The sequence below is a fragment of the Dromaius novaehollandiae genome, chromosome 7 (genome assembly GCF_036370855.1).
Source record: "Dromaius novaehollandiae isolate bDroNov1 chromosome 7, bDroNov1.hap1, whole genome shotgun sequence".
NCBI classification, from domain to species: Eukaryota; Metazoa; Chordata; class Aves; order Casuariiformes; family Dromaiidae; genus Dromaius; species Dromaius novaehollandiae.
This window is the reverse complement of record NC_088104.1, coordinates 34,758,799-34,772,459: the sequence shown is the minus strand read 5'-3', so window position 1 is coordinate 34,772,459 and position 13,661 is coordinate 34,758,799. Positions and strand designations below refer to the sequence as shown.

General features: G+C 37.5%; 3 protein-coding genes across 12 annotated transcripts in view; 1 reads left to right on the top strand and 2 right to left on the bottom strand.

The window, feature by feature from the left end:
• Nucleotides 1-4,198, bottom strand: part of LOC112983647 (baculoviral IAP repeat-containing protein 5.1-A-like) — a 45,389-nt gene extending 41,191 nt beyond the window's left edge. For 5 of the 6 annotated variants that reach the window (XM_064515122.1, XM_064515127.1, XM_064515124.1 and 2 more), the window contains exon 1: nt 4,070-4,194. The gene's annotated coding sequence lies outside the window, so the exon portion shown is untranslated. Of the gene's footprint in view, nt 1-4,069 lie in introns of all 6 variants that reach the window. The other variant, XM_064515123.1, reaches the window with a different exon arrangement.
• The window catches only part of DNAH7 (dynein axonemal heavy chain 7), a 122,345-nt gene extending 112,925 nt beyond the window's left edge, over nt 1-9,420 (top strand). Inside the window, exons 58-64 of the mRNA XM_026100623.2 lie at nt 1,740-1,925; nt 2,646-2,783; nt 4,130-4,360; nt 5,404-5,556; nt 6,836-7,013; nt 8,497-8,600; nt 9,022-9,420. Of these exons, the coding sequence (XP_025956408.1) occupies nt 1,740-1,925; nt 2,646-2,783; nt 4,130-4,360; nt 5,404-5,556; nt 6,836-7,013; nt 8,497-8,600; nt 9,022-9,228 (1,197 nt within the window). The 3' untranslated portion in view covers nt 9,229-9,420. The remainder of the gene's footprint in view (nt 1-1,739; nt 1,926-2,645; nt 2,784-4,129; nt 4,361-5,403; nt 5,557-6,835; nt 7,014-8,496; nt 8,601-9,021) is intronic.
• Nucleotides 9,421-9,422: 2 nt separating this feature from the next.
• Nucleotides 9,423-13,661, bottom strand: part of SLC39A10 (solute carrier family 39 member 10) — a 56,272-nt gene continuing 52,033 nt past the window's right edge. For 4 of the 5 annotated variants that reach the window (XM_064515117.1, XM_064515120.1, XM_064515119.1 and 1 more), the window contains one exon: nt 9,423-12,613. In XM_064515117.1, coding sequence (XP_064371187.1) covers nt 12,455-12,613 — 159 coding nt within the window. In that variant the 3' untranslated portion in view covers nt 9,423-12,454. The remainder of the gene's footprint in view (nt 12,614-13,661) is intronic. The other variant, XM_064515118.1, reaches the window with a different exon arrangement.

Here is a 13,661-nt window from a genome sequence, read left to right as displayed (position 1 = left end):
ATTTAGAAATTCTGCCCTGCAAAATAAAGCACAATTTGCTCCTTAATATTGCCTTATTCCCTGGAATCTTATCCTGGCTCTAGACTGTGGATTACAGCTCTTGGAGATGCTATGTTAAGCTGTAATATACCATACTAAATATTTGCATAACTGTGATTTCCTTGATGTTAGGGATACTACTACACTCTAGGCTGTTGCAGCTCAATAGACCTTGATTTATTTGTGTAAATTTGGGGGAATCACTTTCCTTCCTTCCTTGTTTGCAGAGCTAGGCAGTGTTTCATAGCAGAATCTCTGGAATTAGTTTGTGTTTCAGCTTCTTAAACTGTGAACTAGAAATGATGATACTTTCTTCAAAATTTTTTTTTGGGGGGGGCGAAAAAGGAATTACTGCTAGTATTGTTGTGAAATTTGTTTACATCATTGCACTTTATGGGTACATGGTGCATTTACAAACGAACTTTGTACCTAGTTGAGTTTTTATTTATTTATTTAAATATTTTAATTTCCCTCCATATGATAACTGCATGGAAGGGCTCAGGGCTCTGAATTAATCTCTGGGAGAGGGAGGGGAAAAAAAAAAAAAAATCCTGTTCCAGAGCCAAATCATTTTGCCTGCCCAATTCTTCTGTATACTCTGCAGGCTGCTCTGAGGTACAGTTGTGAGTAGCACGAGTAGCTTGGAAAGTCACAAACCCTGATGTTACAGGGGGTATTTCATGGGTCTGTATCAGCTGATGGAGTTGACGAGTGCCAGGGAATCAATAGGAGGTGCAACACAGAAGAGGCTTGTGATAGGGAGAGGTAACAAATGTTTTCAAATACTGGTGCTTTTGCTTTGCATGTGCCAGCTGTCTAAAATACAGGTGTTATCGTCAAACCGCTGTCCACCTGAAGTATGTTTGGTTATCTGTGGTAACTGGCAAACTGTGATATAGCATGAGAAAGCAACTTCATAGTTAGGCATTTCTCCTTTGCAGGGAGAGCGTGGGAGTGGAGGTAATCATCCAGCTGTATGACTGGAGGTTATGAGCAAAGGCTTGAATATTGCCGAGTCAGTAGGGAAGTGTTTTTCTTCCCGAGAGATTAATGATTTGTACATGGTGGCCAGAGTTACCAGTACTTTTTTTGGTGTTTGCTTTATTATTTGGTATACAGAACCATTTATTAGCCTGTCCTCAACATATCACCAGCTCTTGCCCTGACCTTCTGTAGAGGATTTATCTCTTAATATCCATAATTTGTTCTGTTCATGCTTCTAAGATAAATCTAGCTTGTTCCAATCTCAGGACTCCCATCAAGGATTTTTTTGAAATTTTTTTCCACAAACAGAGTGTCCAAGAGGCTAGCTGGAAAGTACGTGCCCCTGTTACTTGTTGAATGCAGGCTTAAGACTAGGAGAATAGTTATGGTCCTCTGACAGCATAGTTGTTTGTTAGTTAAACAGTGTGTATAGCCAAATACGTTCAGAAAATTTTGGAAAAGTTTTTCACAAACCAATGCTGGGGGGGGGGGGGGGGGGGGGAGGCAGGCGCCAGCAGAGGATTCATCTGTATTATTATGGAAATTTTTGGTGGTGTTAATTACAAGCATAAGCTATCAAACAGAGGTAAAATAATGGTTTTTAAAGTTTCCACTGAGAATTTTGGATGAAGTTCGAGTAAATCACTGTGACACTAATATAGCTGTGCTGAGAAGCGCTAGGCAGCACATCAGAGCATTGGCTTGCTTTTTTTCAGGACCTGCCATATGATGCCCTTCGCTATATGACTGGAGAATGCAATTATGGTGGCAGAGTTACTGATGACTGGGATCGGCGTACGCTCCGTAGTATTCTAAACAAGTTCTACTCTTCAGAAGTCATTACAAATGTAGATTATAAATTTGACCCAAGTGGCCTTTATTTTGTTCCTCCTGAAGGAGACGTAAGTATCTGAGAATTCCAAATGGCTTATTTAAAAACAAGCAGATCATACTTTGCTCACATTGATATGTGCCTTGGTGCTTACTGCTGTCACTGCTCATTTTTGTGGCTTAATCCCACATTCTGTTAGTACTTGTTTCAGCAGTAAATGGAAATGATGTTTAAAAAAAAAAAACAAAAACAAAAAACCCCCACCCTACTAACTAAACTCACTTTTCTCTGTGTGAGTCAGCACTCTGAGAGGGCAATAAGGGAGAAACCCAGCCTGCTGAAGTTAAAAACACCATAAAACAGGCATAAGAGACAATAATCTGTTAATATCGGCTGGAGATAGAAAGGACATCATAATGAATTTAAATTATCACTCAGGACAGTTATGTTAAACATCAGGAAAATGCCTTCTCTGACAGCTCTGCAAGCAGTGAGCCCAGAAAGGGTCCGGAGCCACTTGTACTAGGTATCTTATTTTGTAAGAGAATTTCCAACAGCTGTTTCAGCAAAGCTAATCTTCTCTTCAGGGTAAGAGGATGGACTAGAGGAATTCACAGGATGCATTCAATCCCTGTGTAGTTTGCTTTATAGTTTGTATTGATTACAGTAGGAACATCTGTAGTGTTTTCTTTGAGATATAGCTTGAGGCCTGCCTTGGGCTGTTTGTCCATTTCTGCATCTTAGTACAACTCTAGAGCCTTTTTCTCCCCTCTTTTGCTATTTTTTCCAGTACCAAAGCTACATCGAATATACAAAGACACTTCCACTGAATCCTTCCCCAGAGATATTTGGAATGAATGCAAATGCTGATATTACAAAGGATCAGTCAGAAACGCAACTGTTGTTTGATAACATTCTTCTTACACAGGTATGTAAAAAGACTAAAGATCTTAACCGTAACTTTCTACTCAGTCTACACGTTACTAAGTTCAGCTTTTTTTTCCAGTTTTGCTGGAAAAAAAATTATTTTGGTTTGCATCTCCATTCTGGTGAAATTACTATTCCACTTAAGAAATCTTTAAGGCTTAGTTAGTGTTGTATTTTTCCTGCCTGTCTTCCTAAACAAAGAGAGCTTCCAGTTTTAAAACCATGCAACAGTCTAGATAATATAGTTCCTGTAAGTGTCATGAGAAAAATGAACACCTGGGTTCAGGGAGCAAGAGAAAACAGACTGAGGGAAAGGGAGACAGAACTTGGCAGCACTTTATGCCATTTGACAGCAGCTGGCCAGCCAATGGGTATGGGGACAGCTTTGGGCTAATCTCAGATGAGAGGTGTTTTTTAATTGCTGGAGGGCACTTCAGAGGAGGTGCTGGGCAGAGTTTGGTTTACAGTGGAACTTGGATTTAGGCAAAAAGAATAAAAGGGACACAAATGTGTAGGAAACCAGCTTTTGTTAGTTTTATGGCTAATAGACAACCTGATGCAATAATACATGAAATTATGAAACTAATTAATTTCAGTTACAGCAATGTTACTTTTTGTTTTAGAAGAACAAATCATATTCATTAGTAAACCTACAGTGTTACTAAAGCACATTTAATGAGCTATCTTCATACAGACCCAAATATAATGTGGCCTCCTCATCCAGTGTTGAGGGGGGAAAGGGGAGGAAGAAGCTGTGCTGCTCCCCTAAGGAAAGAGTTTAGGATGAGTTTTTTGCTGTTTCGGAGGGCTCTATGGTTGTGAAGGGCCTGATGGTCTCTGGCTGCAGGATCAGGCAACCAGACTTCATCATTAGAGCATGGCTGGAAGATGACAAGCCAACCTCCATGGGGCTACTAGGGTAATCTGACCCTAGCGTCAGCAGGCAGTTGGACTAGCCTGAGCTCTTGTATGATGCTGCTTATGTGAGGCTGCTCATTACTAACCAAAAACTACATTGTAAAGTTAGCTAACAGAGCTGTTGAATCTTCCAACACGGCAAAAAACTGACAACACAACCATCAGTGAGGCCATAAGCAGTTTGGAAACTGATTTCTGTAGCTGTCACACGCTTCACTTAGGGTGAAGCCATTAGCACTTTTAGGGTAAATTGATTGTAGTACAGTGACCACAGTGGGTGGCTAGAGGAGTGGAAGAGGGTTGGAACTGTAATAATCTTTTAAACAGCGCCTACAAAACGGCTATTTTTTTTGTATTTTAACTACTCACTTTCCCAAGTCCCCTTTCTTTCTTTTTTCCATAATAATTCAAATTTTTGGCTGTCTTTAGTCTTGGGCATCTGGTGCCGGTGCAAAATCCACCGATGATGTTGTTTATGAGGTCGCAGGAGACGTGCTGAGCAAACTTCCTTCCAACTTTGACACTGAAGCAGCAATGAGAAGATATCCAACCACTTACACTCAAAGCATGAACACGGTGCTTGTCCAGGAGATGGGCCGCTTTAACAAGTTACTGCAGACAATACGTGACTCCTGTGTTAACATCCAGAAAGCAATAAAGGTGAGTTGAAAAATAAGCCGTAAGGGCATGTAATTGGAACCTAGCCTCAATCTCCAAGCTATCAATAGTAGTACCTTAGAGAACTCGCCCTAAAGTCTGATTCAGGTTAGCCAGTCAGCTGCTTTTAAGAGTCCAAACTTCAAACTGATTTTTCATCTGCATCTTAAAATGACAGGAGTACAATGGAATATAAAAGTATTACTGTGCCTATTGCAGAAAAGCTAAAACACAAGGTTCTTTTAGCTACACACATTTGCTAGCAAATAAGACAAGCAGTAACTAGGTTCACATCTGTTTTTTTTAACTTACGGACATGAAAGACTGAAGCACCTCACACAATTTCTTACACATTAAAGCAGCTCTCAGCACCTCAAACTGGAATCCTCAGAGGCAGTCCAAAATTGGTCCTTTTTCTAAGTAGGAATCAAAAGCTATGGCTATGCAAAATACAGAAGAACAAAGTGTGTTTAGGGAAATTTTTTTGTTCCATTTAACCTTAAGGTTGGTAAGGTTTAACTGACCCTGTCCCAACATACACACACAAAACAAACAAACCAACCCTGCCCCCCAAACTCCAACCACTTCTTCCTCTTTAAGCCAAAAAACAAACTGAAAAATCTGCAAATTTAGACTAATAAAAGAATCACTTGCAGAATCACTGTGTTGTGGAGTTTTGGGGAAAATAGCTAACTAACTAAATGAGCATTTACAATTAGTAAAACTCAAAAGCACTCTGGGAAGAACATGTTTCTGAGGAAGAATTCTCCCTTTCTGAGGGGGAATTTTTCAGTATTTCTTTCTAAAAGGGTCTGTGGGCCCTTTTTTGACCCATATGACAACTGACTACTGTATCAGACTGCTAACTTTTTACTATTACCATTCTTCTTGTTTGCAGGGTGGCTCTGGTCTGACTTAGCTAAAAGCTGGTTACATCTGTTGGACAAAGAGTTAGGTTTACTTTTTAATTCTTAAAGTGAGGCTTTAAAAATTTATTGTTATAAGCAAAACAAAGTATTTAGACATCTTTTCTGAATTTCCTTTAGGGACTAGTAGTGATGTCTGCTGAAATGGAAGAAGTGGTAAACAGCATTTTGAAAGGCAAAATTCCAGGATTATGGATGAGTAAGTCTTATCCAAGCCTCAAGCCCCTTGGCAGCTATGTGAGTGACTTCCTTAGCAGACTGAAATTCTTACAGGTGAGAATACCCTGTTTATAGATTTTTTCAATGCTGCTTACTATTTTTGTCTTTTAAACTCAGATGACATCTCCACAAGTGAATACACACACACATAAGCATACTTACTCTGAATAGCTGACATGTAGAGTTCAGTTCCTTGCTACATCTTTTTGTAGAGCAGCGTGCTCATAAGAGCATCTAATGAAGCACTATGTTTTGCCACGTACCCTACACCTCATAAAAAGGGGTGCAATACATCAGTACTACTGTATGACAGATGCCAGAATTGGCCTTCCAAAGGGGATTACTAAGAACCTCTTAAATTGCATACAGATCTTTGTCGTGGTAGTGTTGGTAAATAACATAGAACTTAACAATATCTTCTTAAGTGTCTTTTCCAATAATAAAGTTTAAATTAGAAAAGCATTTTAATACTACATCTTTTATATTAATTAAGGTCAAATGCCAAGCTTTCCCTAGGATGCTGTTGAAGAAAGCTGAATGAGTTAGGGAGAATCAATGGGGTCCATCACCTGTAAGACGGCAGATTCACAAAACTGACTTTAACTGACTGTACATGATAAACCTTGGTCATCTTGAATTGAATAAGACCACCATGAAAGTGTTAAGACTGATATATGCCTTTGACACTAAAGACAGAACTGATTTAGGTAGTTCAGACCTGAAAGATGAAAGATGTAATTCCTACCAGGTAGCCTCCTCCATACCTGCTCTAAGAATAGATGTCAAGATGGACAAAAGTTCCAGGACCAAAACTTAGGTAAATTAAAGAAAAATAAAACAAAACAAAAAAGAACAAGAAACATCCAGCTTGAGGTATAGAAAAATCCTGGCAAATTCTGCATTTGCAGTTACTCAGAGAACACGTACTTTGGCCCTGGAAGGGAAATATGACAGTTTTAAAAACAGTCTGCAAAAAATTGGTTAAGGGTCTGCCGTCTGCAGAGAGAAACAAAGATGAAAGCTGAACTGCCTCTGCTAACGGAGGAGAAAGAGAAAATGAAACAGTCATTTGATGAACTTCCATAGGTGATGCACGTTTAACAGAATAATACATTCACATAAGCTAAATATTTCCAGGCAACAGAGTGGTTTTTTTTCACAAGTTCGTGACATTTTAAACATCAGCCATCCAAAATACTGCTGCCTTCTGAAAGGAAAAGACAACCCTGGATTCACAAAGGCAAAAATTACTTTCAATGCTTTCCTGACTACTATAATAAATAAAATCCAACTTACTACTTTTCTCCTCCTCCTCCCCCTTTTGCTGCTGCAGGAGTGGTATGAAAATGGAACTCCGCCAGTCTTCTGGATTTCAGGATTCTTCTTCACTCAAGCGTTCTTAACCGGTGCTCAGCAGAACTATGCCAGAAAATACACTATTCCAATAGACCTACTAGAATTTGACTACGAAGTGCTGGAAGATAAGGAATACGATAATGCTCCTGAAGACGGTAAGTAAATGCGTGACACAATTACCTGCCTATGCTGAAGTAGTCAGAGGTTAACATAAATTTGCAGACTCAGAGTTACACAATTAATTCAATGCATCACACAATTAATTCAATGAATTTAGTTGGAAAACATACACTACTGTACTGTTAACCTCCCTCAAGAGATGCACAAAAAGTGATAAAATCCTATTTAAGTAAGAAAGAAATTATTGCTGGCATTAGTGAACTTCCTAGATTGGCCTACAGGTATAAAATAACACCAGAAGATTCTCCTTAGCCCAAACCTTTCCACAGGAGATCAAACTTCCTAGTGATATTTAGCCTCCTTTTTCTTTTCCTTTATTTCAGTCCTCAACACATGTGCCTGAAGATACAGAGTATTTTCCCTAAGCCAATGAAAGCAAGATACATAGTAGAAGATTTGGATAGGCTAGTTTAGTTATCCATAGAAAAACCACAGTCCCATTGATGAGATTGTAAGGTGCAGTAGGGGATTGCTTTAAGGGGAAAATAAAGTATTTTTCAAAACACTCTATTTTATGTTGCCTGCCTTAGGTTCCAGTTGCAGATACTTTCTTGAGCCTGTCTTTCCTCAGAACAAGGAGAGATTAAACTAAACAGTTCTTAATACTCTTTCAAATATTTTTCTGAGGACCAGTTTGACTGGAAGTGATGTAAAGAAGAGCTTGGCAGGTTGCCTGGGAAATCAACATCTAGTCTCTTTCAGCTCTTTTTCTGTTGGGGCAGGTTTATTTCTTGTTTTAGAAGTTCCAGTTTTCAGTATACACAGCAAGAAGGTGCAAGTCTGATGAAGTCTATTTATTTTCTTCTCAAGTTAGAGCTGGGTTGATGGAACGACAGCTGTCATAAGATATTTATAGTTTATGTTTTTAAACATTTAACTCCTTCAATGAACTGTTTCAGAAAGACATAAGAACGGTAATTTGAAACATAAGCAGTGAAACAATGTGAAGACTGAAGACTGTTAATATGATCAAACCTCCAAGGTTGGAAATATCCAAGTTTACAATATATAGTGTGTGTGTGTGTGTGTGTGTGTGTGTGTGTGTGTGTGTGTATATATACATATATATATATATATACATATATATATATATACACATATATATATATATATATAGACACAGAGGATTTTATAATAATGACAACTGTAAAATCATTATACAGGTGTCTTGTACTTTGGAATAGCTTTTAGCCTCACCCAACATTTGGAAAGGTTGGATAGGCGATGGTATTATTGGACGTTGTAACTTTATATAACACTAATCATAATAAATTGTAATACGATATAAGTTTGTTATGTACTCAGAAAGTTAGTTCATCAACATTTGAAGCACAAAGAATTGACAAAGGCCCACACAATCTACTGACTCTTAGCAAAGTGTCACACTTCAGCTGCTGCCCTCAGCTAGGAGACATTTTCACTCCTTGCGTAATACAGCATCTTTTACTACCGGTTCAGGAGTCTACATTCGGGGATTGTTCTTGGATGGAGCACGCTGGAACAGACAAACTAAGAAGCTGGGAGAATCTTATCCAAAAATCCTCTATGATACAGTACCTGTGGTCAGTATCTTTCATTTGGTGACATCTTCTAGTAGGAACTACCAATAAACATGGTGGGATCCATACTCTAAGCTCTAGTCTTAAAGGAAGTAATAAGGTAAATTCGTAAAACTCTTTAAACTGAGTTGAAAACATTTTGTGTAGAATTAGAAATTAAGTTTCTGAGAGGAGAAGAGAATCCTCTGCTAATGGTGATGGCAGCAGGAGAGTTGGGGTTGCTTATTTTGGGAGAGAATCAATCTGCTAAGAAAGAGAAAATGGCAAACAGGTTTTCAGGGCTAGCTGTATAAAAGCAAACAAAACCAAAACGGAACACTGTCAAAACACTTTGGACAAGCCACGAGAGTTTCCTTTTTGTTTTTTGTTTTTTGTTTTTTGTTTAAAAAAAAACTGAAAAGGATTATTTTATTCTCTACTGCAGATATGGCTGAAGCCCTGTAAGAAAACAGAGATTCCACACCGACCAAGTTACCTGGCCCCACTGTACAAGACCAGCGAGAGAAGAGGGGTCCTGTCAACTACAGGCCATTCTACCAACTTTGTCATTGCAATGATTCTCCCTTCCGACCAACCGGAAGCACACTGGATTGGACGGGGTGTGGCTCTATTATGCCAGCTTAACTCATGAATTTACCACAATTTATTGAGGCTCATTTTCCAGTTCACTTACAAAGGATGCATGTCAAGCCTTAAATGTCACTTAAAAAGGAAAATCAGCATATAAAAGGAGTTTGTTTACAATGTTGCATTTGTGCCTTTCATGAGATTTGAAAGAATACACTAAAAATGTACAATAAAACCTTATAAAAGCCAACAAGAATATCTGCTCCTTGAATAATTTTATTTTCTGAAGGCTCCTTATAAATAAGGAACATACATAAAATGAACACAACACTGTTGACAATGAACAAAACAGCATTTGATCATTTCCAGCTTTATAAAATTTTTAAAAATGATTTAGTTATAACAAAAAGACTCATAGCTCAGCAAGTATCTTATAGGACCATAATCACATTTTTAAACCATAGACTCAATTGTTAATGGGGGCAGGAGTGGGAGGAATCACACTGCATCTAGCTACTACAATATTTTCTAAGCATAATCACAGCTGATTGAATGCAATGTGATCTACATCAAAATTCATATGGGATGTCACACAGTGACAGCATTGTAATATACAAGTAACATTTATGCCCTCCAACAAATACAAGTTAAATGAGACTCTGGATTCAAGCAGAATGGAATGTTGAAGCCAACTAGAAATGTAGTGGAATTCAGATTGTCTGTAACATGACCTAAAACTGTACATTAAAATGACTTGAAATTCAATACTGGTGGAAACCTATAGAAGAAGCCACAGCTGTTACACTGCTCTTCATATCCTGTAATAAATACTAGAAAATAAAAGGGAAAACCCCATATTTAATATGAAAAATGCAGTACCTACCTTCAATGACCATGTTTTTCCCTTGTCTGAAGATGGTCTTGGGAAGAAGTTAACTATTTTCCTATAGAGGCAGCGTATTAAGCTATAACCACATTTCAACTAATACAAAAGTAAATATACTACCCGAAATAGGAAATCTTCATTTGAAAAGAATTAAAAGACATAAAATTTAAAAAATGATTTGACAAAATATCAATTCAACTGCATAATGACCCCCTTATACTTGACAGAATTAACAACATTAAAATTAAAGGTCATGCTAACACATAAGCAACATAGGATATTTCAGCTCAGATCCTCAGAAGGTATCCAGTTACTTAAGTCTCTGAAAATTGTACTCAGGGACCTAACTTGGGCTCTATGAAAAAATGTCACCCAGGATCTTTGCACTGAAGAAATTCATCTGAAACAACAGTGTATTAGCTAATAAGTGCCCAATAATACACCTGTTTAAAAAACAAAAAATCACCCCCCCCCCCTTCCACACACACACACACACACACACACACACACACGCTAAGTTCAGAGCATCAAATGACTGCTTAACTGGACCCTGGGCGCTTTTGGCTTCTTCACTGAAGAAGCTGTACCCTTCTTTGAAATGGACCCTTAATACTGTTTCTTGATACTGCATTAGGAAGAAATACTGGCAAGAACCAACTGATACCTTTAAAATATATGAGCTGCTCTTAGTAAAAACTAAATTATCAACTGAAGCTTCAAAAAGCAAAGGGCCACAGGAAACACGCATAAACTTGAAATGGAATGAAGATACCAACTGGTTCTTGTTAAAGGCGTTAGGATCAGTATGGTTTTAGCAGCTACACTGGCGCCAAGCAGACTGAAACAAAATGGCACGTAGTCAAAATACAGCTTACCTGGCATACACATAAAAGAAGACAAACTGTATGTTTTAAAAAAGGCTACTATCATGCTTAGGATTGGTACTACAGAATCAACTTGCACTCCTCACAAACTCACAATTTTTAAGGGAGATGGGTACAAGAAAAACTAACTCATGTCTGGCAATACAAGCATCTCAGCACATTCCAATCCAGGACAGCTGATCCCAGCAAGTTAAGGCCCAAATTTTCCATCTATCCTTCCAAATTACACACACCACGGATCTATTATATCTGCTTTTTAATAATCTAATTTAAATACCAAAACTGTAAAAAAATATTATAGAAATGAACTGCTTTATGCTGGAAGTAGAAATCTTCCTACATACTGTCTATTGCCAGAAATGGCCAGTGCTACAATGTCTGATACCAAGGCATTGTAGAAACAGATTTGATCTGATATTACAGTATTGTAAATAACCCACCAGAACTACATACACAAGAGCATAATTTAACCTTTGTGCCCAGGTTCAGTAACTAGCATCTTGCACTTTAGACTGTTTTAACATAAACAGAAGAAAACATCCAAAAGTAACTGTTAAAAAAAAATGCAGAAATTCCCATATGGATTCTCTGTTAAAAGAGAGTTTGCACAAATTCACAGCCACAAATTCTTCAGTAGTTTAGATTGCAAGTGGCACACAATACATGTTTAGCATCTGTAAAAAAGAACCAGAAATACCTCAATAACTCTGACATCAGGGATTTCCCCAAGCTAACACTAATTCTACTGCATTTTGCATTTTCCTACTAATATCAAGGAACAAACATCAAATAAATCTTAGTCAGGAAAACATTGTCAAACTGATCCTCGACAGAACATAGCTCTTTGCAGTGTATATTGCAACAGCCTGCCTTCTTACACATGAAGTTTATAATGAAGGAGTGCAGCTTAATGTGTAGTCAAAGAATTTAAACAGTGTTTAGGATTTTACTTCTAATTTAAACCAGCACAGTGGTTTCCAGTCATGTGTTGTTGTAAGATTCAATACTTGTCACAACTATGCAGAGAAATCAGCACAGAATATATATATATATAAAAATATATATATGCACTACTTAAGCCTTATGTGGCACTAAAAGCTTACTCTGGTTTTTTGCAGAGGTATGAATTTCAGCTGTAAGATTTTCTGGGTTCTGTTCAAATGTAGTATGAAAGGATATTTTCCCAAAAGAGTAGATCCTTCACTGCACTTTTTCTTTTCTTAAGCAAGCAAGCAGTGCTTCCTATTATAGCACACTGAACCCATTTCTCATATTCAGTATTTCCTAATTGTCTGTCACTTGAGTTTAGAAGATGCACTGGGTCATCATATCCAGTTTTAATTGGAAAAAATCAGAAGGTAATCTACACAGAAATGAATATACTGTACTTGTGTAAGTAGTGCAAGCCACTGCTTTTCCTCTGAGCAATGTGCATACAGTAAAACAGTGCAGACTCAAAGCCATACAGTAACATTATTGTAACCACAGTGATTACCAGAGATGGTCATTACCAGAGATGGTCAAAACTGGATGTCAAGCACAATTTTATCTTCGTAGAGGGCAATCACCAGCATGATGGCAAATCCAAGAAGCAGGCCTAGATTCTGAAGAATGAACTGCCCCACAGGACAATAACCATGCTCTTCATTATCTCCATCTCCGTGAAGCATTTCTGGCAGCTAAAATGAAAAACAATTTAGAAAGAGTCATTTCACTTCTGTTCGATTTATATACTGACAAGTTTACAAGATAATACTGATCAAGAAAAACATTCCAGGATTCAGTCAGAAAAATAATCTGTTAAGAAACAGTTAAAACTCTACCCAGTCATTACATGTTACAAAAACATGGTCTCAAACAAATCACATATTTACAAAACAAACTGAACTATGCCACAGCCTTTCCTTTAGGCATTTTTTTTAGCTTTCATTTGATTGCACATTTATTTGAACTTCAAGTTCCTCAGGATAAGGACCAGCCCAGCTTTCTTGGAGCCCTGCTCTTTCATGTTCTTTTACTCAATTAAAACCAAGTCATGCTCAAATAAACACAAGAAGAAGCTTTGATTATTGCTACAGTAATTGCATTGCTATAAATACACCGTTATATTGAAGTGTTTCTAATGACTGGTCTAATTAACTTAGCCATTCATTTGCTGTTATACACTAACACATATTCATATATATTTCCCTTATAAGTATGGAAATAATAGGGAACAACATGCATGTGACAAGCAATTAAAGAGAAATTCTATGTAAATCCATTAAAAATTCTGATAGTTCTGGATATTCCTAAGACTTCCAATAGCAGACTTGGAAGATTTAAAAATAAATCATATGAAGTGTTTAACAAAACCACCCATACAAAACAAGAATAATTTAAAATGCAGCACAAACAACTGAAATTCAAGAAAGCATGAGGTAAACAAAGAAATTCCTTCAAGGCACACTTAGTATAGAAAAACATCACACAGAACAAAGATGCTCCTTTTTCTGTACGATCCAAACAGAGACTTCAGGCAGCATACAGTACAAGTCTCTATAACTACCTATTGTTCTTCATTGGCTATAGGCTGTAACAGTTTTGGTTATTCCGAGTACCTGAATACTGTACAACAGAAAATGACAAATTATCAGATCACCAGATCTGCCAAAAGGACAAGTATAAGGACCCACCTGGCCTTATATTACTTTATTTCAAAAAGACACAAAAAGTTGCCAATTAATT